General features: G+C 42.1%; 1 protein-coding gene across 2 annotated transcripts in view; it reads right to left on the bottom strand.

Annotated features, from left to right (window-relative positions):
• Window positions 1-19752: 19752 nt before the first annotated feature.
• Window positions 19753-25445, bottom strand: part of kcmf1 (potassium channel modulatory factor 1) — a 141380-nt gene continuing 135687 nt past the window's right edge. For both annotated transcript variants that reach the window (XM_041186114.1, XM_041186113.1), the window contains one exon: window positions 19753-20375. In XM_041186114.1, coding sequence (XP_041042048.1) covers window positions 20114-20375 — 262 coding nt within the window. In that variant the 3' untranslated portion in view covers window positions 19753-20113. The remainder of the gene's footprint in view (window positions 20376-25445) is intronic.

Below are 25445 nucleotides of genomic sequence, written 5' to 3'. Positions count from 1 at the left end.
CAATGCCAGTGGGAAAACGATTTTTCAGCTCTCGCTGCAGTGACCCCCTCTGCCTGCCATTAAACCAGATGCAGGGGGCGGGGGACTGGAAAATCCTAGCCATCGTCTAACTTAAGTGGCAGATAGTCATTTGTCAGATCTAATTTTGAAAGAATCTGGCCTCCTGACAACATTGTGAACAGATTCTTCACGTTTAGTAAAGTATTGGGTAGATTACATTTCAGTACCAGATTAACGGCTACTTTATAATCCCCACATATTCTTACATTCCCTTCTGACTTTGGCACTATCACTAAGGGAGTAGCCCAATTACTCTGTTCTAGAAAGAATGTTCTCAGTCTCAATTCTTTTCAGTTCTTGCTCTACTTTCTCCCTTAGAACATAGGGCACTGGATGAGGCCTGCAGTGAACTAGTCTTGCATTCCTCTGGGCCTGCACGTTGGATTTATATCGTTGAGTCAGTTTTCCGGCTTCACGAAACACCTGAGGGTACTTGCCGATTATGTCATCTTGTGTTGTGAATTTCGTTTCTACGCAAAAAAGCTTCTTCCCATTTAAATGTTACCCAGTTTCTTCTGAACAAGGCTGGTTTTCCACCCTTCACCAAAATGATGGGCAATTTTGCACATTGTTCCTTGTATGTGAGTGGAACAGATACACTTCCCATTATGGAGATTTCACTCCTCCATAACTTTGTAATTCTATGGATAATTTCTCAAGCTGATGCTGACTTAACATTTGATGGTAGAATGATTCAGGAATCATACTAACTGATGCACTGATTGACCTTATGTTTACCGGAGTTCCATCCAACGTTTCTTGGACAACGATCCCCTGTGAATTACCATTGGACATCCTTGTGCTTCAGATTTTATGGGTCTCAACTGACTTCTCATTGACCCGGTGCTGTTATGGCAACCTTACATAGTGACTGCCATTTCCTTCAACTAGCGTTTTGTCTGTATACATTCTTTCAACATTCCTTAGCAAGGTGACCTTTCTTCTTGCAGTTGTAGCACTCTGCCTTCACAATTATATGCCCAGTGTTGGCTGAGGCATGGGTAATGTTACAGGCTCAAAGAGTACAGTGCTTCTAGTACAATGTCCTTATTAGAACTCAATGTAACATGGCTACCCCCAGCCTGTGCCTCATGGAAGAGGTCACATGACTACAGCAAGCCAGTTAGGTCTTTTATTACATGATTCAATCCCAAACATATCCCACTTTTCGTAATAAATGAAAGACAAATTTGCATGCACTAAGATGCAACTGTGAGTTACCCAAGTTACCTATTATACAATCACTGTTCTCATGCATTAGCAAACTGTCTGTTATTCTCATCAGTCTCTGCACATGCATTTTATACATAGTCGTTAAATCATGCTGGTCTCTTAATGTCACAGACGCATGTTGTCATTGGCTGTTCATCTGGGTGATGTTTCTTCGCTCGAAGTATTGTTCCAGTGGCACTTGTTGCCTTGGTAACTGATGATGTTGTTCCATTTCTATTGACGGGGACCGGTGGATGTCTGGGACTGATGATTGTTCTATACTCTGTGCAGCTGGTGAGATCCCATCTTCCTGATCAGCCGCCTTCAGTGAAGGAACAGATTCTCTATTTGTTCGTATATGCCTGCGATTGTGCTAGTATATTTGTCGTTTAGCTCCACCTGCGGTCAAGGCGACAAATGCTCTACACATGTCCCAGATTTCCATGTGGGCTGATTCCTGTTGAGAGCATTGAAACTTTGTACCCTGATGGGCTCTCCAGTGCTCAACTCAGGCAATGGTTTGGCGGTATTATCAAAATGACATTTGGCTTTCTGCCATTTCCCCTTGGTTTTTTCACTCATGTTTATTACTACTTCTGACTTCGTAGTAGCTCTTCTGCTGTTGGAAGAGTAGCTTGGTTGTGGTATGACATTAGGCTTTGGACCGGACTAATTTCCAAGCCTTCAGTCAGTGTGTTTCTCCACTTGAGGATTGCCTTGTACACATGTGTCTTTCCATTCGACTGGGGATAGTGAGTTGATGTATGGTGGTGAATTTCCCAATCCTTTGTGGAGCGGCTGAATTCTTCACTCATGAACTGAGGGCCATTGTCGCTCATCGCAATGCCTGGAATGCTGTAACGATTGAAGTGTGCTTTCAGGCATCCTACAATCTCACTGGTCGCCATTGAAGTCAGCTGGTCTAACTCCCAGTGGTCAGAATAGCAGTCAACAACGGTAAGATAATCAATTCCTGCTCGAGCGAAAATGTCTACTCCCAGATTCATCTATGGTCTGTCTGGGATGTCATTTCTCATCAGTGGCTCTCTAGCTTTCTTAGCTAAGTACCCATTACAAGCATCGCACTGGCCGATATGGTCTTTAATTTTATTGCTCATGTTTGGCCAGTAGAGCACTCCTCTTGCCTTTCCCAGATGCGATTCAATTCCTTGATGGCTTGCATGGGTGTGCTTCAGCATCTCTCCTTTCATCTCCTTAGGGATAATGACTCTTTTTCCTTTGTACTACATGCCATCTTGGTCTGTCAATATCTTGGTATGTCCAGTATGCTCTTATGACCATAGGTGTGTCCTTAATGTTCTCGGGACATCCTTTCATTACTATTTCTTGCGGCATTTGGAGAGTTGCATCTTGTTGGTAGTTTGCTTGATTTGAGCAAGGCACTTGTCTGTCAGATTCAATGTCTCCGCAGGGTTAATGACTTCCAGAACATATTGAGATGCAGCTTCATATTGAATCTGGAAGATTTCACATTCTGTTATAACATCCTCAATTTTCTTCATAGGAAGCATGTCAGCAATGTACATCTGTTTCCCTTGCTTGTATGTCACATCCAGATGATATCTCTGTAAATGAAGTAACATTCGTTGTAGACGCTTTGGAGCAGATAGTAGTGGTTTGAGAAAAATACTTTGAAGTGGCCTGTGGTCGGACTCCACTGTTACTTTGTCTCTCCCAAGCAGATATTAATGAAAATGCTCATAATCACAGACAATAGTCAGCTACTCTTTCTCGATCTGAGTGCAGCATCATTCAGTTTTCACTAATGCCCTGGATGCAAGTGGGATTGGTTGTCCTTGCTGCATTAGGGTTGCTCCAAGACCTGTCTCGCTGGCATCACACTGCAAGGTGACTTCATCATTGATGCCACAGTAATTCAGCACTGGTGCTGTCATCACTAATTGTTTGATTTTAGTGAACACTGCTTCTTGTTCTGTGCCCCAATACCACTGCACATCCTTGACAGTGAGCTTATGTAATGATCACACTCCAACAACAAATTAGGCAAAACTTCTGCTAAATAGTTCATGAATCCAACAAATGCATTGCACTGCTTTCGAATCTGTTGGTCACTGAATCGCTGTGACAACTCTCACCTCGTCAGGATCCAGGCAAAGACATTTTGCTGTCAGAACATGGCCTATGTACCTGACTTCAGGCATCTTCAATTGCAATTTTTCTTGTTCAGGTTCAGTTTCATCTGGCGAGCTCTCTCTAGTATAGTCATATTAAATTCTGACCATGGTCAGCTATGGTTTCTTCCATTGTGTCTCCACATTCATAGATTAATTGATCATCCTGTTATGGCTTCCAATCTGGGAATATCACTGGCTGTCTCATGTTCTCTGCGTTAATACTCTTCTGGAGCCATGGAAATGCCAAACTGCTTGTGCAACCATCTGTATCTCCTGAATGGCATCCAGAACGCAGTTAAAAAGCTGCTGCTTTCATCCAGCTTCATTTGCCAGTAACCATCTTTCACATCTGGGGTAGTAAAGATCTTTGTCTTAGCAAGTTGTGGCAAAATTACTTCGATGGTTGGTATGGGGTAGTGACATCTCTTCAACACTTCATTTAGATCCTTTGGGTCTAAGCATACTCGCAGCTTTCCAGGTTGTTTCACTGCTACCATGCTGCTAATCCAGTCTGTAGGAGTTGTCACTTTTTTTATTACTCCCTTCTTTTCCAGATCTTCTATTTTGTTTTAGGCTTGACTTGAAGGCAGCTGGAACTCTTCTCGGCAGATGGTGAACTGGTCTCACTCTCTCATCTACTTCGAGATGATATTCACCAGGAAGACATCCAAACCCTGTAAACACATTGTTGTACTCCTCTGGGATCGGTTCAACAATCAATGGTTTTGTGAGCTATGACACGTTGTAAATCTCTGTTAGCACATTTAGGGTTACCTGTCCAAGCTCTAGACTTGCTCCAGCTGAGATGAGAGGCTGTTGAGTACCATCGATGATCTGGAACTCCAGATCCTCATTCTTACCATTGCTTTGGATTCTGATTAATTTGTCCTCTCAGTACGAATATTGTGCCAGCACATGGCCTCAACCTTACATTTGAGGGCTTCATTTTTGGATCACCATGTTGAGCCACTTCGCACAGGTCTGTGAAGGTCATGATGTTGCATGACGCACCAGTGTTTATCTGACACTTCATGTTCACTTGATGCTCTCCTTCTGCAGTCATCATTGTGACAGTCACGAACCATTTATCACCTATAGACTTGATGGAATCAACCTGTTGTGTGGTGTATTCGTTAGAGTCTTCACCTGATATCTCTCCAGTGGCCATCTGTAGAGGCTTGTTTTGTTTCTTTGTAGTGAAACACCTGTGGTCAAAATGATTTGGCTTTTGCAGTTAGAATATTGTTTTCCCACACTGGGTAAGCCTTCTTTTCCTTTGTGTGATGTCCTCCACAGTATTTACATCCTGCCCTTTGTCCATGAACATTCTGCTCTTTTGGCCTGGATTGTCTATCAGCATAGTGCAAAGCCTGGTCTGTTCTGCCGTACATATACTCTAACTGATGTTTCACAACCTTTGAGCTTCTGCACATGTCTATCATTTTCTTGAGAGTACATTTCTCCTCATTCAGTAGACTTGCTGTCACTGCAGCATTCTTATGCCTAAGATAATCCTATCTTTAATGAGATCATCTTTTCATTGCCCGAATTCACAGGATTCTGCAAGCTGTGTTACTATAGTCATATACTGAACAATGGACTCTTTTTCACCTTGAGCCTTAATGTTGAACACAAAGCACTCATGAATTATGTTCACTTGGGGTTCAAAGCGTGTTTTCAAGATTTCTGCTGTCTGTTTTTTTCTGTTCTTTAGCGAGATTTAGGGTGGAATACAATTTGTAACAGTCTCTCCCCAACAGTGCTAAACATGTTACTATTTGTATTCGCTCTGGCTTGTTAATTAAATCTGCTGAAATCTTGTATTTTTGCCATTGCAAGTGGAAAAACTGCCAGTTCTGCCACATATTACCTTCCTTTTCAACAGGTGCTGGGAGAGGACAATTAATAGCCATTTTGATTCACCCATTGATTTACTTGCAGTTTGTTTGCTTTACTTTTCAGTGGCTTTTTTTTTTTAGCAGCTTTCTGCAGCTCTAAACGTTTGTGTTGCCCTTTCAGTAGCTGTGGCTTCTCTCCATCTCTTGAAAATTTATCTCAGTTCAACTTCTGATGCCATGTTATGAACTTAATGAGTCCAGAGCTCCTAGTAAAATGTTTTTATTAGAACTCAATGTAACATGGCTGCCCCCAGCCTGTGCCTTATGGCAGAGATCACATGACTACGGTAAGTCAGGTAGTACATAATTGCATTTCAATCCCAAACAGGTAACATGACATTGTTGTACCTCTGCTTCTAATAACTGCTGTCCTTGGGGTCTTCTGCTTACTCAGCTGCAGCTTATTTACTTCAGCAGATGACAGGCGATTGTTAATTCTGACTTCTCTCGAGTCATGTTCCACCATGTCCATGGACAATGCTGTTGGCAAGCTATGTCGAAAATTAACTTTGGCAATGTCAGAAACTTACTGCAAACGCACTCACTTTTTAACCCGCACACAAATCTGTCCCGCTACACTCTCTTGAAATTCTCCAAAATTACAATGAATGGACAGCTTTTTCAAAGCCACGATAAAATCTCCAATGTCCTCACTGGGCAATTGATTCATTGATCCAAACCAATTGCCTTCTGCAATCACAAATGGCTTGGGGCTGTATTGTTGCTCAAACTTTCACAAAATGTCTGACAGCGGCATGTCTTTTGGGTTAGCAAGTATGAGCAAATCCTTGAACTTTTCGTACACTGCTGGACCTGCTTCAATCAGAAATATGGTCCTTTCCCTTTCTCCGTTGCCTGATTAGCAGCCAATTATCAGGGATACTGAGGATATTATTAGCAGTGAAATACATCTCTAGCCACTCCACATATGCACCAAAAGACTCTCGGCCATGGCGTACTCTCCCAGTCATTCAATACCTGTTAATGCAGCCATCTTCGAAGATCAGCCCTCCCATGTGTACAAACAGCCTTTTCACTAAGACTGGTTTTTAAAATTATTTCTCAACAATCATTTTGGAATAATATAATAAAATAACATCCCTCTTTCTTTAAAAAAATATAATGCCTCTTTATATCAACATAAACTTTCAATCATTAACCTTTTTATGTCTAAGCTTAAGAAAATTTACAATCAACTTTAATAAGTAAATGTACAATTCCAAGCTTAAAATTCTTTTATAGCTTGTTTTCTTTTCTCAAACAGCATAATTCATAGTTTGGCTTAGGTGCTGGGACATTGTGCCCGCATCTCTTGGATTTGGTATTCATCGCTCTCAGTGATGAGTTAACACAGTACACTGGCAATGTTGTGTATGTTGCTCCTGGTATTGTAGGACTTGTACTTGATGGTGCTGATGTTGTGTCACTTGTTAAACATGTTGTTCATGTTATACCGCTGGCTGGTGATGTTGTTGATGGTGTCTTGCTTGTTAGTGATGTTGCTGGTGTTTCTGGTGATCTTTGCTGCTTTACTAGCTCTTGTGTAGGTCAAATATGGACTATGTTCCTTCTCATCTGCTTATTGGTTTGAATCTTGATGATGCGTGTTCTACCTGTGCAGCAGTGAGTTGTTGTTTTTCTTCCACCCGGTCATTTGAAGGATGTATCTTGCTTAGCAAAGTTGTCATATACTTTCTGCCGTTAAGTAACTCTGCATGCAATTTCATGACACCTCAAGAGGTGTAGCTTGGAGTGACAATAAAGCAAGGTTTGGTCTTCCTTTGTCTCTCAGCACTTTATGAGTGTCCTCATGATTGTCTGAAAATCTTTTTCAATGAAATCTTCCTACTTCAGAAAATGGAGACTTTGACCAAACATTACCAGGACTGCCATTTCAGCCCCCCCCCACCTGAACAACTTGAGGGCCAGAGTGGACTTCATGCCTAGTGCTGTGGCCGACTACTCACTCAAGACCCAATGCTAAAAATCTTGACATCGCTCTTGACCATATTCTTACCTATTGACAATACCTCCAAAACAACAGAGCCAAGATAAGATGAGTGAATCTCATACGGAACCTGTTGGTACCACTTTGGGCAGCAAAGCCAACAAACTACACGTTGCTTCACTTGCCCTGGCCTATCCAACAGCAGAGTACTGTTGCTCAAACTGGCTCATGAGCCATCACACAAATGTAGTTATCCACCTCCAGGAAGTCATGAGGATTATTTCTGGAACATTGAGACCAACACTGCTTGAGTGGCTTCCTGCACTAGCACATATTGAACCTCCTGATGTCTGCAGGGAACCATCCTCCTCAAAGAACACCACTGGCTAACAACTAACGAAGAACTCCCATTGACACAGGACCTTAAAAAAAACATGCATTTGTCTGAAATCCTGTAGTCCCTACTGGAACATGCTCCACACCCTACAAACTGACAACAGCCCCACCTCTCAATTGCACACTTGGTTGACTGCAAATGTCACCAATCGCAACTTGGTAACTGATCCGAGTGCTGAAGTCCCAGGTTTCAACCTTTCATGGAAAATGTGGGAAACCCTCAACTGCTTGAGGATGGGCCGGGGAGGATGTTATTCTACACTCCAATATCAAACATCAGCTTCAGAATTGTGACTGAGAGCTTATTTTTCACTTTCCCCCTGACCTGAATTGTTGTGTGAAATTCTTTCCTCTGGAAACTGCTGTATCCAGGCATTTCATGCAGTTGTATGGTTCCTATGTATACTATGTCCTCAAACTCATCATCATCTTCCAGGGTATGGATGTTTTGCTTTCTTTTCTTTCTTATTTTCCCTGTTGCCCTGCCTCTGGGAACTCTTTCACCATCTTCTCTCTTTGTTCTGCACATCTTTTCCCAGTGATTGGGCTTTCCACACGTTCTACAGCTTGATCTGTCCATGGGACATTTCCTTCTGCCTGTGAGCTCATCTGGCCATCCACAGCTCTTACACATGTTTCCCTCTGTCTGGTCTGCATTCTTTTGTTGCTGTCTCACTTCATCAACCCTGCTACTTTCCCTTGACTTAACTGAAGGCTAGCTGTTAGGCAGTCAGTGTCTTCATCTGTCTACTCATGGCTTCATCTGGCTCTAGCAGTGTCAACAGTCTGCGATATCATGAGATTGTCTTTCCAAACAGAGCTTTTGTACATCAGGGCACGCAATGCCTCAGATGAGCTGATCTACCAGCTTTTTCATCCGTTCCTTTGAATTTACACTTGCTGGCTACTTTTCTCAATCTCATTAAGAAATGTCAGTAGGTTCAACTGGTTACTGCATCAGGCTCTTAAATTCATATTGATCATAAGGTTATTGTAGGTTTGATGGTTTCACTTTGGCTGAAGATATGTGCTGAATTTCTCAAAAATTTTGTCATGGGTTTTTACTGTCACCCTCACTTACATCCCAGCTATTGAAAAGATCTAAACCTTTCACTCCTGTTCACAAAGGATGGAGCTGACCCTTTTCTCTTTACTAGTGCCTTTTAGAAAACTACTGGATGACAACCTGAACTTTTGTTTAAACTTTTCAAATGCCTCCACAATATCATTGGCCTCCTAATTCATCCTGGTATGGAGCTGTGTATTCACTGCTGCAGTGGCAGTTATTTCATTTGCACACAATTCATTGCTTTCTCTCTCTCTCTCTGGTACTATTTGGGTTGATTATTCTCAATATAATGCAGCATTTGTTTCAATTCTAATGTTTTGGGGTTTTACACACAGGCATCTGCTGCCAAAATGTTATGCCTTGTTATTCTCAGACTTTAAAAATAATCACACTTTTAGAGACAGATGCAGATATCAAGGCCCAAATCTTCAGAGATTTCGGCCAAGGTCATCGGAGACAGGACAGACAGTTGAGATGTGCATTGGGACCCTTTGGAAGTCCTGATGTGCTAACATATGTGGGAATTGCCTAGGAAATTTCAACTTCCGATGGGCAATTGTCCTGCTCACCAGGACCCTCCGCAAAAAAATTGCTTGTGTAGTGAAGAGGATAGCTGTCAACACCAGAATGATATCAATAGTTTGGTTGAGCAGGCGGAGAAGTGGCAAATGGAATTCATTCCGGAAAAGTGTGAGGAAATGCATTTGGGGACGGTAAACAAAGCAAGGGAATATTCAATGAACGGGAAGTTATTGAGACGGGTTTGAGGAAGTGAGAGAGCTTGGAGTGCAGGTCCACAGGTCCTTGAAGGTGGCAGAACAGGTGGGACAAGGTGGTCAAGAGTTTTTCCAGGTATTTCTGTTTTTGTCAAGAGAATGCTTTCCTTTATTGGGCGAGGCATTGAATACAAAAGCAAGGTTGTAATGATAGAACTGTATAAAATGCTGGTTAAGCCACAGCTGGAACTTTGTGTATATTTCTGGTCACCACATTACAGGAAGGACATAATTGCTCTGGAGAGTGTGGAGAGGAGATTTACAAAAATGTTGCCAGGGTTTGAAAATTGCAGCTATGAGGGGAGATTGGACAGGCTGGGCTTGTTTCCTTAGAACAGAGGAGGCTAAGACGTGACCTAGCTGAGGTGTACAAAATTATGAGGGGCCTAGAAAGGGTGGACAGGAAAGGTTTGTTTCCCCTAGCTGAGGGGTCAATTACCAGGGGGCATAGATTTAAGGTGATCGGTAGGAGGATTAGAGGGGACATGAGGAAACAATTTTTCACCCAGAGGGTGCTGGGTGTCTGGAATTCACTGCCTAAATTGGTGGTTGAGGCTGAAACACTCAACTCATTTAAAAGATACTTGGATCAGCATCTGAAGGTCTGTAACCTGCAAGGCTACGGACCAGGTGCTGAGCGGCTAATTTCTTTTTGGCAGCACAGACACGGTGGGCTGAATGGCCTCTTTCTGCATCTTAACTTTTCTATGGTTCTATGCTTCCAACTCGGAGTTAGAGCTGGAGGCTTCAAACAGTTCTGATATTTTTACCTGAATAGTTACCAGGAAATGTTATACAGATTAAAAACTATTCATATCCTGGGTAACTACAGAACTGATCATCCAGTCACTCACACTAACTCCCCCGACTACACCCTGACCCAGCCTGACTACCTCCCAGACGCCCGACTACCCTCTGGCCATCTGACTAACACCCAGCCACCTGACTACCCATTGCCCACTGAACTACCCCCTCTCGACCTGGTCTGACTACTGACCCAACCCGACAACCCCATGGCCTGACCCAACTACCTTCCCAATGTGACCCAACTAACCCCGACCTTATGACTAACCCCCAGAGCTGAACACCTCACCCACCTGCCACCTCACCCGCCTGCCACTTCACATACCTACCACCTCACCCACATACCACCTCACCCACTTGCCACCTCATCAACCTGCCACCTCATCCACCTGCCACTTCACATACCTACCACCTCACCCACTTGCCACCTCACCCACTTGCCACCTCATCCACCTGCCACCCTACCCACCTACCTCTCACCTACCTGCCACCTTACCCATTCACTCATTCACCCACTTACCTATTCACTAACATTCAAACTGGACCTTTGAAAACTTACCATATGGCAGCTGGTGCCATATAAAAGGGCAAAGCCACCCGACTACCCATTGCCCACTGAACTACCCGCTCTCGACCTGGTCTGACTACTGACTCAACCCGACAACCCCATGGCCTGACCCGACTACCTTCCCAATGTGACCCAACTAACCCCGACCTTATGACTAACCCCCAGAGCTGAACACCTCACTGTCTTCCCCCTGAATCTACTCCGATGTAATGGAGTTCTACGAGGGACCCTGTGTTCCACATTTTTGGGAAAGCTGAGCTTGGAAGGTCCCAGAGGAAATGTGGAGCAGTGTCGAGTTGAGGGAATGTTCGAAAGGAATAGCAATCCAACAATGATTGCCTCTCCTTGAAAGTGCATTTTTCAGGATCTCATCATGTTTCCTTTTATTCATTCATGGGATGTGGGCTTTGCTGGCTGCACCAGCATTTATTGCTCATCCCTAGTTGCCCTTGAGAGGGTGGTGGTGAGCTGCCTTCTTGAATTGCTGCGGTCCATGTGGTGTAGGTACACCCACAGTGCTGTTAGGAAGGGAGTTCCAGGATTTTGACCCAGCAACAGCGAAGGAACGGCGATATATTTCCAAGTCAGGATGTTGAGTGACTTGGAGGAGAACTCCCAGGTGGTGATGTTCCCATCTATCTGCTGCCCATATCTACTACCCTAGATGGTAGTGGTTGTGGATTTGGAAGGTGCAGCCTAAGGAACCTTGGTGAATTTTTGCAGCGATTCTTGTAGATGGTACACACTGTTGCCACTGTGTGTCAGTGGTGGGAGTGAATATTTGTGGATGAGATGCCAATCAAACTGGCTGCTTTGCCCTGGATGGTGTTAAGCTTCTTGAGCTGCATTCATCCAGGCAAGTGGGGAGTATTCCATCATACTCCTGACTTGTGCCTTGTAGATGGTAGACAGACTTTGGGGAGTCAGGAGGTGAGTTACTCACTGCAGGATTCCTAGCCTCTGATGCACTCTTGTAGCCAAAGCATTTATATAATTAGTCCAGTTCAGTTTCTGGTCAATGGTAACCCCCAGGATATTGATAGTGGGGGATTCAATGGTGGTAATGCCATTGAATGTCAAGGGGTGATTGTTAGATTCTATCTTGTTGGAGATGGTCATTGTCTGGCACTTGTGTGGCATGAATGTTACTTGCCACTTCTCAGCCCAAGCTTGGATATTGTCCAGGTCTTGCTGCATATGGACGTGGACTGCTTCAGTATCTGAGAAGTTGCAAATGGTGCTGAACATTGTGCAATCATCAGGGAACATCTTCTGACCTCGCGATGGAAGGTCATTGATGAAGTAGCTGAAGAGGGTTGGGCCGAGGACACTGCCCTGAGGAGCTCCTGCAGTGATGTCCTGGAGCTGGAATGACTGACTTCTAACAACCACAACCATCTTTCTTTGTGTTAGGTATGACTCCAACCAGTTTTCCCTGATTCCCATTGGCTCCAGTTTTGCTAGGGCTCCTTGATGCCACACTCAGTCAAATGTAGCCTTGATGTCAAGGGTAGTCACTCTCACCTTGCCTTAGGAGTTCAACTCTTTTGTCCATGTTTGAACCAAGGCTGTAATGAGGTCAGGAGCTGAGTGACCCTGGTGGAACCTAAACTGAGCATCAATGAGCAGGTTATTGTTAAGCAAATGCCGCTTGATACCATTGTCAATGACACCTGCTATCACTTTACTGATGAACAAGAATAGACTGGTGGGGTGGTAATTGGCCAGGTTGGATTTGTCCTGCTTTTTATGTACAGGACATACCTGGGCAATTGTTCACATAGCTGGGTAGATGCCAATGTTGTAGCTGTACTGGAACAGCTTGCCTCGGGGTACAGCAAATTCTGGGGCACAAGTCTTCAGTACTATTGGTGGAACATTGTCAGGGCCCATAGTGTTTGCACTATCCGGTGCCTTCAGCCGTTTCTTGATATCACATGGAGTGAATTGAATTGGCTGAAGCCTGGCATCTGTGATGCTGGGGACCTCTGTGGAATGATAAGTTGTTGCTTTGGTACACAGACTGTAGTGCAGTACTGAGTGATGTGGCATTCTGACTATACAGTATATACAAATGAGATAGTTCTTAAATCATTTTGGAACAATATAACTACCACAGTAGACCTTTCATCAACAATATTCAGGAAAAAAGTACACCCAGTGGTGCCTCTGGTGTCTATTAAGTGGTTGTGAATGTGTGCTATCCTGACATATTAGGATCCCAAATTTGGACCTCACAGGTTCAGGCAACAAATTTATTGATTACTCAACAGACAACTAGTGTGAAGTTGCACGATGAATTCTGCACTAGCATCTTTACAGGGCCAAGAACCCAAATTATAAATTGTCTTGTAGTACTTACTTTGGAGTGTTTTTGAAGGTGTTTGGCTAGTTCTTGGATTTACCAGAGAGTGATGCTGCACCCTCACAGGGATGGCAGGAGTGTGGGTGACCTGTCCACATAAAGCCTGCAAAAAGTATGGAGGCAGCAATGACAGTGACTTTGGGTCTGCAACATGACAGGGAGAGAGAGTAGAGGTTGTGGAAAGGTCAAGTTCAGTGGAATGCCTTCTTGTCAAGTTGGAGCCACTCACCTCCATGTTCCTTGACAGTGACAGGAGGCTATTTGGCAGATTCCCAAAGCACCCAGCATCAGTGTGCATCCATTCAATGCTTTCTTGTATGTTGCCCTGTCAAGATCCTAATCTAAGTCCTCTGAAGCAGTCTGTGACCTTGCCCACCAAGGAGCTGGCAAAGGAACCATCATTTACTCCTTGTTTGGCTGGAGCTCACTTGTGTCCCAATGACTCACCATGTGCTGGTCCTAATTCTCCACTAGCTAGTATCTGAGTTGATGGGTGCAAGTGTCAGATCAAGTGATGAGACACCATTATCAGTACAGTGTTGCTCTCTCTCTCTTTCTCCTCCTCCTTGGAATACTGTGGCTGGGCAGATGGCAATTCTTTGGTGTCTGAAAACTGGAAATCAGAAATGGAAGGTGTGAGGGAAGGGGTCTAGTGTGGGAAACAAGTGGTCCCTCGTCACACCATCAGTTGCTTGCTCATCATGTCAGAGGCCAGGATGAGGATGAGCTTTTGAGTTGAAAAAAGAGGCATTACATCATCCACAATGTTCTCAGTGATCCCAAATGCCACAGGCTCCATCAAAGCTGGCCCGATGATGTAGCGAGCCATCTCCACCATAGGACTCAGGAGATGCAGGTGCCCTGGTCCCTCCTTGGTTCTGCTCTGCTCCCTTCTATTGTGTGCTACCTAGCTCTGTCAGAGAATAGAATGTCTGTGATCGTATTGCACTGTTTGGGTAATGTGCTTTTTAAAATTCATTCATGGGATGTGGGTGTCGCTGACTAAGCCAGCATTTATTGCCCATCCCTAATTGCCCTTGTTCAGAGGGCATTTAAGAGTCAACCACATTCCTGTGGGTCTGGAGTCACATGTAGGCCAGACCAGGTAAGGACGGCAGATTTCCTTCCCTAAAGGACATTAGTGAACCAGATGGGTTTTTACAACAATCAACAATGGTTTCATGGTCATCATTAGTCTTGTTAATTCCAGATTTTTATTGAATTCAAATTCCACCATCTGCTGTGGCGGTATTCAAACCCAGGTGCCCAGAGCATTATCCTGGGTCTCTGATTACTATTCCAGCAACAATACCACTACACCATCACCTCCTCAAGCTGAATAGCTGGAAGTATCTGGAAGCAGCAAGAGGTGTGGGGCTGCCAGCATTGGTTCACATGTGAGGGTGAGGTGGAGAATCTAGATGTTAGGCATGATTTTTGAGTAACAACAAATGCTGCAGGTTTGAAGTGCTCTGAGCAGTGTGAGAGTTTGGTGGTGTAGTAGGCAGATGTCATGTGAAGGTGCATTCATTGGCCTTGACCACCTGCGTGAGGTCATTAAACTTCTTGTGGCATTGCTGGCAGGTTCTTGGGTCCAGATTCCAGGAGTTAATTTCCCTATCCACCCTTCTGAGGGTGGTCCTTCAGTGCCTTCCGGCACCCCTGCAAATCCATGGCATCTCTCCATCTCTCCTCCTGGCTACCTCCACCAGTAATGCCTTCAGCGCCAGATCATTCAGCTTGGAACCCTCTCTCCAGCCAGGTGTTCAGTTTCCCACCAATATTATTCAGTGCAGCTTCTCTTTAAGAGGGTCAGGCCCTGTTTAAGAGTACGCTGGCTGCACTACATAGTTTCTGTGCAACACTGGTCACCCTTGCTAGTTGCAGAAGAAGCCATCAGTGCGAGGAGAATGCCACCAGCATGGGGTCACCTGATACAACTCAGCGTCAGTGGGGCAGGTCACAAATCGTATTTCCCATGCCCAAAAATTGGGGCACAAGAATTTCTAGCTCAAAATGTTAAAACATACCAGGCTTAGAACGAAATCGTTCGACAAAATAGATTCCTTCAGCCATTACCAATACATAGAAACGTATACTTAATGTGGTATGCAGTGTCATAGCAGAATTGCAAGTCAACAGTATCAAATGCTATCACAATTGTAGGTGTCAGTTGTGGCTCAGAGATAGGACGGTTGGCTCTGGATCAGAATGCTGTTGGTACACATCCCACTCCAGCAACTTAAGTAAATGCTGCAGGACAGAGGAATAACTCCCCTGCTTGTTTTCAAATTAGTGCCAAGGGAGTGTTTATATTCACCCGAGAAGGAAGACAAGGCCTCAGTTTAGCTGTTGTGCTACTATTGAGCCTGGCACTTTGAAAACTACAAAACTTACAAAAAAAAGTCTTAAAGCCAGAGATTTGAAGTGTTGACGTTTTGAGTCCTCATGACCCTTCAACAGATCTGTTGAAGGGTCTTGAGGACTCGAAATGTCAACTCTTTTCTTCTCCGCCGATGCTGCCAGACCTGCTGAGTTTTTCCAGGTAATTCTGGTTTTGTTTTGGATTTCCAGCATCCGCAGTTTTTTGTTTTTATCTCATGAATCAAATAGTTTGCCACAGCTGAATTCCTGATGCATGCCCCTGCTGTGTGAAGCTCTCTTCCAATGCACAAATTATAAAACTTTTCCAAATTTCTTTTAATAGGTGAATATGTATTGTGTGCACTAGGAGCCTGGGCATCTGGTTAAAGACTATAAAGGGTGACCCTCAGGAAATAGGTCATACAATCCATCAAGCCTGTTCTACCATTCAATCAGACCATTGCTGATCTTCATGGGAAAATGTACACATGGAATCTACTGAAACTAACTGATTTTTACAAAAAATCTCCATTACTTACACACTAACTTCAAGGAGCCTCAAAATGATCAACTCGGCATAGCTATGAAACATGCTAGATGGGCTGATCTTAATTGTTGAGGTTCAAGTACACTAAACAAGGCAGGATTTATTTATTCATAACTGCCCCGACAGCATTGAGTCAATCACAGACAATAAAACTGGAGACACGTGTAGGCCAGACTTGGTATGGGTGGCAAGATCCATTCCCCGAATGACATTAAATGAATCAGTTGGGTTTATACAACAATCTGGCAGCTTTCATGGTCATTTTCCCAGTGCCCACCATAGACTGCCAACTTATTGATTTTACTTTATCAACAGTGGGATTTTAACTCAAACACAAGTCGAGGCTACTCATCATGTACCATAACTTCCAAGACCAACTGTTTCCTAGGTTGTAAATTTTTCTTATGGCATAGTAATATTTGGATTATTTCTGTAACAGGTGCTGAAAATTTTGTTCGTTGACATAATGAAACCTTACACCAAAGTGATTCAATTAGGCTCCACAAAACAGAATAAAATGCTTGTTCAGACCTAATTAAACATGGCTTGCTTTATTGCTTCAAAGTGAATGGCATTTTAAGTGCTGAATTTATCACTCCCAACACTTGTTTACATTTCATTTGACCTATTTCTATACTGTCCATAGTGTACTCACTTTTCCTCTGTGTGTAGTATTTTGAACATTAAATTTCATATCGCTGATTTATTCATTCAGATTTTACCTAACCCCCTTTAGTGGGTTCCTAGCTGCTCCTCCACCTCTAGTTTAGTAATGATCTGAGAATTTGATCACATTTCTGGTGGACTAGGAACAGTGGAGGCCCCAGCACCAATCTCCAGGGCACCATTCTTCCCCACCATTTCATTCTTTTTCTACACTGAGGTTTCACTTTACATTCTCATCCCTTGTGCTTGCAGCATTTTATAATTCTAAGTGCACCACGTTAGAAAGGTGTTTGGAGGTCACTACCTCAAAAAGTAGGTGAGGTCAGCTGAGCATGATATTCCCCTTTCAGAGATTTACTAGCTGTTATGTATGAGATCATACTCCTATGGATCAAGTTTGCTTCCAATAATAGATTCTATTATTCATGGGTCCACAATTTCCCAGGTTAAACATATTCCTTTCTTGAACATATATATTGGCTTGTATCCAATATGGTGGGATCCACACAACATTCAGTGGCTTGCTCATAACAATTATCAGTTCTTCATAGCCCTTATTTAGATTTTTAGTACCCTGGTATAGATGTCCTCCATCACTGTGGCCTTGTTAATTTGGAACAGTTTAAACTTGCCTGAAACTTCAGTTTCATTAATATCAAAGTTTGTAAATCTACATGAATTATTTCTGTTAATGTAGGGTATGTTAATGCAGTCCTCTTGCAAATATTTCAAGGAAGGATTAATTGAATATATTAACTATATGCAGTGCTTTTTTTGTTCTTTCATGGGATGCGAACGTCACTGGCAAAATGGGTATTTGTTGCCAATCCCTAATTTCCCTTTAACTGAAGGTTTTCAGAGGGCAGTTCAGAGTCAACCACATCGCTGTGTTTGGAGTCACATGTAAGGATGGCAGATTTCCTTCCCTTAAGAAAGGAAATCTGGTTCACTAGTGAATCAGATGAGTCTTTATGACAATCAAATGATAGTTTCATGGTTACCATTACTGAGACCAGCTTTATATTCCAGATTTATTAATCAAATTCCACCAGATGCCATGGTGGGATTTGAACCCATGTCCTGAGAGGATTAGCTGGGCTGCTGGATTACTAGTCCATTACCACTGTGCCACCATCTCCCCCAAGTACTCATTCCCACCAGCACTCCTTAGGGTTCTCAGCTCTTCCCTGGTGTGTTATAGCATTGGAAGAATGTGCTATGAACTGTGATGTGATGTGAAACTGTACCACTACCTGCTGTTGCTTAAACACAATATTTCTTCCCTTTCCTGCTATAGAAAAGTATTAAGCAAATTAGTTTTAGTTTCTAATGTAAGCATATTTTCTCTGAAGTTATTTTCATTATAAGCAGTAATCAAAATTAATAACTAATTAATTTTATTTCTTGTAGTCCTCACAACAGTTGTAGACTTGGAGAAACTCATTATAAATTGCTTCAATTAGAAGGCCTATTACTTTGTCACAATGGAGTTATGTAACTCATTGATTTTTGTATTATATTCTACTTTTCTTTTATAGCAATTGTAGGTTTAGAATATTCCTGTGTACTAGCAACAGATACTGTGATAAAGTAGCAAATATACTGTGATTAAAAAAAAAATCAAATCTCAAATTCCAAAAAAGATCCTTAAAAAATATTTAATCCAAAGGTTTATTTGTTTTTAGTGAAATGTGAATCTGAAGAGCTGCTAAGATCAGTCTCAGAAGATATGGAAAGTGCTTAATGTATAAAGGAATTCTCTTTTCAAAGACAGTGTCCTTTGATCACGGAGGATAACAAAAACTACCAATGTCATTGGCGGTAAATGCATTGTGAAGGCAGACTTGCACAGACATAAGCTTCGAGTATAAAGAAACACGATCACTGTAGGACTATTGGTAAAGTCATGAAAAGCTGTGCGCAGTTTTATTTTCTTTGTATTCTATCTTTACATTCCAAAAAACCGCAGTCCCTGCCCTATAACCATTATGAAAGTTTACTCACAAATTCATTGTACATCCCATTTTTTTTTTACATATTGGATTAATAGTATAGGCATGTAGGTGGCATGATTTCATCAAAAAGGCTAACTTTTCACTTAGGAAATCAAAAAATAATAAATAAAAAGGTGCTAACTTTAGCATTTAGACTTCAAATTCTTAGATATAATATATATACTGCACACAATGTGATATCAAATCCTCAAGCTCTCCTGATGATAACTCTCCACAACTATTTTAAAGCATATAAAGATGAAATCTTTAATACGTGGGTGTGTTTGTGCGTGCGTGTGTGCACGCAGGTGTGTGCGCGTTCATGTACATCAGGGGGGAATAAAAGCTTTTTAAAACCCTACCAGAACAGATTCAAGGCCTTTTTAAAAAAAGTGATTGAACATATATGCCTATACCAGGACAAAGCAACTAGATCAGCAATATTTAACAAAATTAAAACCATTACAACAAAATAGTCAAACAAAATGAATTGTTAGTTTTTTTTTCCTCCTTTAGGGCAAACTAACAAGCCCCAAATGTATTAAAAGTCACTACACACTGGCAACTTGGCCATGTCATCTTCTGATGTGTCAAGAATATTGAAAGAGAAAAACAATATAGCACTCAAACGATGAAATGTTACAGGGCGATTGAACAGTCACCATAGTAATGGTACACTCAATTAACAAAGGATGGCATTGCAGAGCTCGCATTACAAGCACCATGATAAGCAGCCTAGTAATGAGGTGTTCAATTATGCATTATTCAAGAGCTACAATGTGTTTGAAAAACGAGCTCTTTTGTGATTGCTAGTCATTTCTAGACAGGTAACTTTTAAATATCTTTTAGGAAAGCTTTGGGATTTTCTTTTTCTGAAATGACAAAGGCTACTAAAACTCATGCACTCCGCAAAAAACCTCATGCAGTAGTTAAGGTAAACCATCCAAGCAGTTTTATTCATTAATATTCATAAATACACACAGCAGCTTCATTAGAGATTTTTCAATTTGTTTTCCTCTTCAGTTGAATGTGGAGTATTAGGAGAGCCTTTTGCATGTCAAGGTACAGGAAGCAGAGACTGCCTCTGGCACTGCTACCTACATTTACCTGCTAGAAGTAAAAATTAGTAAGTGGAATCAATTATCTTATTTTTTTCTTCCTTGAATGTACACAATGTAACAAGAGTGACAGACCTGAAATTACAATCACCAAACAAACCCAAAGATAGCTGTTGTCCACTTTCATTGGCAGTTACAGCACAGAGGACATTGTCTGCAAAGTGGGACATCATCAAAGAGGATGTGGCGGAGGCTCATTTCCTTTATTACTCTCTTTTAAATTTAGGTTTTCTAAAGCAACATCTAAAGGCATAATATCTACACAGCCAATAGCACCAAAATCTGTGAAATCCCCCCGCTCGTCCTCATCTGAGGAGGAATTTTCTTCCCGCATCAGGGTGGAGAGGAGAAGCTCCTGCACAAACAGGCTGTGGTCTGCCCGCTCACTTTCCAAAGATTGACGCTCCCCTTCAGACATCTTCGGTTCATTCAACCTGTGGACAGTTCAGAAAATAACAATTATTCACAGCTGAAGAGTGGAGGACACGTCTTGCACACAGTATAGGTGGTTTATTCCAAATATTAACCATGCATACCTTGATCTAAAAAATATAATTGCTTTTCATGTACTTTTGTAGACATGACAGGTTTAAAGCCTGAATTTCAAAATTAAAGTTTTGCAAAGTTTAATAATTTTGTTTCAATAAGGAATAGATGGATTTTTCAATACAATTTAATGATCATCAAAATGTGAATTCAATCCAATAACTTTGCCTAATATCAAAATATTCACTGTTGTGCTAAACATGCTATGAGAGTAATAATAAATGGGTTATTTCCAGGTTGGCAGACTATAAACTAGTAAAGTGCTGCAAGGACCAGTGCTAGGGCCTTGGCTATTTGTAATATATTTCAATGATTTAGTTGAGGGGACAGTGTATAACGTATCCATGTTTACTGACGATATCAGGTTAGATGGAAAGGTAGCTGTGAGTAGGATGCAAAAAGGCTGCAAAAGGTTAAATGAATGGATAAGTTCAGGGCAGATGCAATATAATGTGGGGGAATATGAAGTTATCAGTTTTGGAAGGAAAAATAGAAAAGCAGAATTTTTTTGAAATAGTCTATTAAATAAATCCTTAGCTGGAGTGCGAATTAGAGACTTCTTTACACATAAGTGAGATGGAGAAATTTTTGGATAGTTTACTCCAGCGTACAGTCATACCTCAGAGGAAAGCACAGAGTGCAGGAAGCAGAGGGCATGACTGCTCATCAGGATACAGAGAACCAAGAAAAATAGAGATGGCCCTACAGACACTGATCCTATCCAAGAGGTAAAATGTGCATGAAAATAAAGTTTCAGGAATGACTGCAATGTTAACCATGGCACTGTGGAGCAGGAGGCAGCCCGAGGGGCAGTAGGGGTGTAGAAAGAAGAATAGAAAGGTTGCCATTATTGGGGATTTGATAATTAGGGGAATAGATAGCATCCTCGGCAACCATGACTGAAAGTCCAGGAAGATGTGTTGCCTACCTGGTGCAAAGGTAAAGGAAAGCTTGGAGTAACTGAAGAGGTACTTGCAAAGGTAAAGGGAAGAGCCCGTTTGTCCTGGTCCATGTTGGGAAGAAAAGGGAGGAGGTCCTGCTAAGGGAATATCAGAAATTAGGATCTAAATCAAAAAAAGGACCCCTCAGGTGGTAATTTCAGGATTACTACCCAAGCCACATGCTAATTGGCATGGAGACAGATCAGGAAGGTGAATGTATGCTGAAAAACCAGTATGGAAAAGAGGGCTTCCACTTCATGGGAATTTAGCACCAGTACCAGGATAGGAAGGAGCTGTACCACTGGAAAAGGTTTTACTTGAATAAGACCAGTACCCAAGCTGAAAGGATAAACAGGGCCATAGATAAGACTTTAAACTAGTAAGACTTAAGGCAACAAATCTGGTGAAAATAGGAGATAAAAATAGATGACACTTAGGCCAGAATCTTCTGTTCGGTGAGCAGGGGCAGGTCCCACTCACCAAAGCGTAAAATGTCATGTGGTGGCGTCAGGCATGCGTCCCAACGTCACCGCGCATCATTCAGGTCCTCAATTCTGCATGTGCGAAGCCAACCCTGCTTCGCGCCCACCAAACTGTCAAAGGCCTATTAAGGCCATTTAGATTCCAATCAAGGTCATTAACTGAGCTGCCCGTCCAACCTTAAGGTCAGCAGGCAGGCGAAGAGCCCAGACGGCCTGCGCATTTATCATGAAACCTCATCCCTGGGCAGGATGAGGTTTCATGAAGGGTTTATAAATTAAATTTTTTAATTAAAATTCATCGGCATGTCCCAGCTCATGTGACACTGTCACATGAGGGGACATGTCTTAAATTTTTTTTTCTTCTTCATTAAAACTTTTAAAGATCAAACTAATCTCCCTGAGGCACCTCTGTGCCTCAGGGAGATTTCTGCACTCTTACGCGTGCATGCATGAAAGAGCGCAGGCCCAAACTCAGCCTACTTCCCCCACCCGCACAGGCAGTGCTCAGTGCTTCCGGGTGCACATCACGCTGGGCGGGCCCTAATTGGCCAACCCCGCCCCCCGATGGGGAGAAAATTCTCCCTTAAGGTCAGATGAAAGTAAGAGATAAGGGTAACAAATAATGGGGAGAAAGTAGTAACAGAATATAAGCATAGAATGGCTGTTTAAAATATAGTGAGGGTAACAATTAATAAAACCAAATTAAACTGTCTGGACAGCAATGTGCACAGCATTTAAAGTCAAACAGGGGAACTGGAGGCAACGAGGCAACAATGCTTAGCAAGGAGCTAGATGTAATAGGGATAACTGAACATCGCTACATAAAGAATATAAATATTGTAGGATGAAAAGTATTTAGGAAGGAGTGGTGGCGTAATAAAGGGATTTAAGATAATAAAAGGGCTTAAAAAGGTAGACCTGGAGAAAATGTTTCCACTTGAGGGAGATCAAAACTAGGGAGCATAAATAGGGAACGTGCTATCACAAGGAGTAGTTAAGTGAATAGCACAGATGTGTAAAGGGAAGATAGATAAATACAAGGGAGAAAGGAATAGAAGGCTATGCCAATAGGGTTAGGAGAGGATGGGTGGGAGGAGGCTTGTGTGGAATAAACCAGTTGGGCTGAAATGCCCATTTGTGCTGTAGATCTAATGATACTCAATTTGAGGTTGACAAACACTATATATCACAAGATTATGAAATATTTCCTTAAACAATGCAATATTCAGCAATAGAAACAGCTTTTCAGGAATAATATTCTGATAGCAACTTTTTTTCTGCACTTTTGTATAATGTAGAAGGAGACATCCGGCCTATGTCTACACCAGCTCTCTGAATGAGCAATTCAACTAGCCATTCCCCCACCTTCTCCCTGAAACCCTGTACATTCTCTCTTTTCAGATAACAATCTAATTCCCTTCTGAATGTCTCGACTGAACCTGCCTCCAACACACTCAGACAGTGCATTCCAGACCTTAACCACTCGCTGCGTGGAAAAGCTTTTCCTCAGGGCGCTTTTGCTTATTTTGACAATTACTTAAATCTGTGCCCTCTCGTTCTCGATTTTTTCACAAGTGGGAAGTTTCTCCCCATCTACTCTGTCCAGATCCCTGATGATTTTGAATACCTCTATCAAATTTCCTCTCAGCCTTCCCTTCAAGGAAAACCGCCCAACTTCTTCAATCTACCTTCATAACTGAAGTTTCTCATGCTTGGAACCATTCTCGTGCATCTTTTCTGTACTCTCTCCAATGCCTTCACATCTTTCCTAAAGTGAGGCGACCAGAAATGGACACAATACTGCAGCTGAAGCTGAACTAATGTCTTATACAAGTTCAACATAACCTCCTTGTTCTTGTGCTCCATGCCCCTACTAAAGCAGCCTAGGATATTGTACTGCTCTATTAACTGCGCTCTCAACCTGTCCTGCCACCTTCAATGACTTACACACATCTATACCAGAGATGAAATAAATGGGAAGTGTAAAAATAGGTTTATCAGACTAATGAACCAGAACCCTAAATGAAACTGTTAGACATTCTGGAGGGAGGGAAAAAGAATACTGTTAGTCCAAATTTCAACATGTGTTTTCTGAAGACTTGCAATAAGGGAATTGCTAGGTCTAACACGCACATGTGGCCACCGTAGTGTCCTGAACTGAGATAGTTAAGTTTTATTATTGGTCTTAACGCAAAATAGGAAATGCTGATAAATTTATGGAGTTAGCTTGGTAACTTGTGATTCTTTTTCTTGATGAACTTCTTTGATTATTTATTTGGCCGTGGACTGTTGCAGGCTGTTCATGGCTTTATAAGTGGTCCTTCACTAAATCTTTTTGGGATGAGACTCAAAGATAACAGAATTCTGAACCAAAAATGATGCTAGAATATGGTTCACAGGACCCTGCCCTTGATCCCTAGTATGTATGGCTGTCTTTCTCCAGAAGGAACAGGAATCCAAATGTATTTTAGTGATTAGCTCATCAACTTATAGTTGAAATTTTAAAAATCAAATACCTACTGAAACAGTTCTAGAGATTGACCTGCAGACATGTTATCACGTCATAGTAATGCCTTGTGCTGACTGACCTCACAGCAGTGTCTCTCATAGGACCGTGTTGTCAACAGAAGGTCAACAGAGCATTGTACAAAACTGCAGCATTAACTTCACAGTTAGCATCTATTAGGATTTTGATGCAAATGCGTCCAAAACTATTGAAACTTTTATGAAACCTATTCTGACACTCTATTGAAATAAAAACTAAAGGACGAAGGACAAAATCACCATTGGGCTAAATCAATACAAAATGTTACTATACTGTGTGAAATCAGGTGTAGTGTCTCAGTCACTAATAAGCCTATAAGACTTCCTTTAATTCAGCATTCAGGAAGGCGCAAGGATGAAATGGGATAAGGTGTTTTTTTTGGGGGGGCTTCAGCAGAAAGGGCTTTACTCTGCATTGTAAGCATGATATACTTGATATGGTAGTGCTTGATGATAATGGGTGCCTGATAATGCAAGTGTTTCATTTACCAGAAATAATATTAAAAAAATTAAAGACAAAAAAGTTAGTTGCTCAAGATATGCAACTCTAGTTTGTCTTTTCTAAAACTATAGCTGTCTGAGAAACACAGGAATAGGACTAAACCATTTCCATTCAGCACCTCTCGCCTGTTCCATTATTCAATCACATCACGGTTAATCTGCACCCCAGCTCCATTTACCCACCTTTGATCCATATCCCTTTATACCCTTACCTAACAAAAATCTCTCTGTACAGGCCTTGAAAAATTCAAGTACACATTATCTATAGCCTTTGCGGGAAGGACAATTCCTCAGTTCCACAACCATTTATGTGGAAAAATTCTCTGAGAACCAACTCCAATGTTATGAGCCCCAAGATCTTGGTCCTCAATGTTTCCAAATCCTAAAACATAGCCCAGTGATTGTAGATCACAGCTCTCCAGTGTTTCCAGAACCCTGATGGCCCCTAACGCTGCTAAATCCCAAGATCCCTCACTGGTACTGACAAATG

This window comes from Carcharodon carcharias, chromosome 4 (genome assembly GCF_017639515.1).
Source record: "Carcharodon carcharias isolate sCarCar2 chromosome 4, sCarCar2.pri, whole genome shotgun sequence".
In the NCBI taxonomy this organism is placed as follows: Eukaryota; Metazoa; Chordata; class Chondrichthyes; order Lamniformes; family Lamnidae; genus Carcharodon; species Carcharodon carcharias.
The sequence above is the reverse complement of the archived record's forward strand: the minus strand, read 5'-3'. Positions and strand labels throughout refer to the sequence as shown.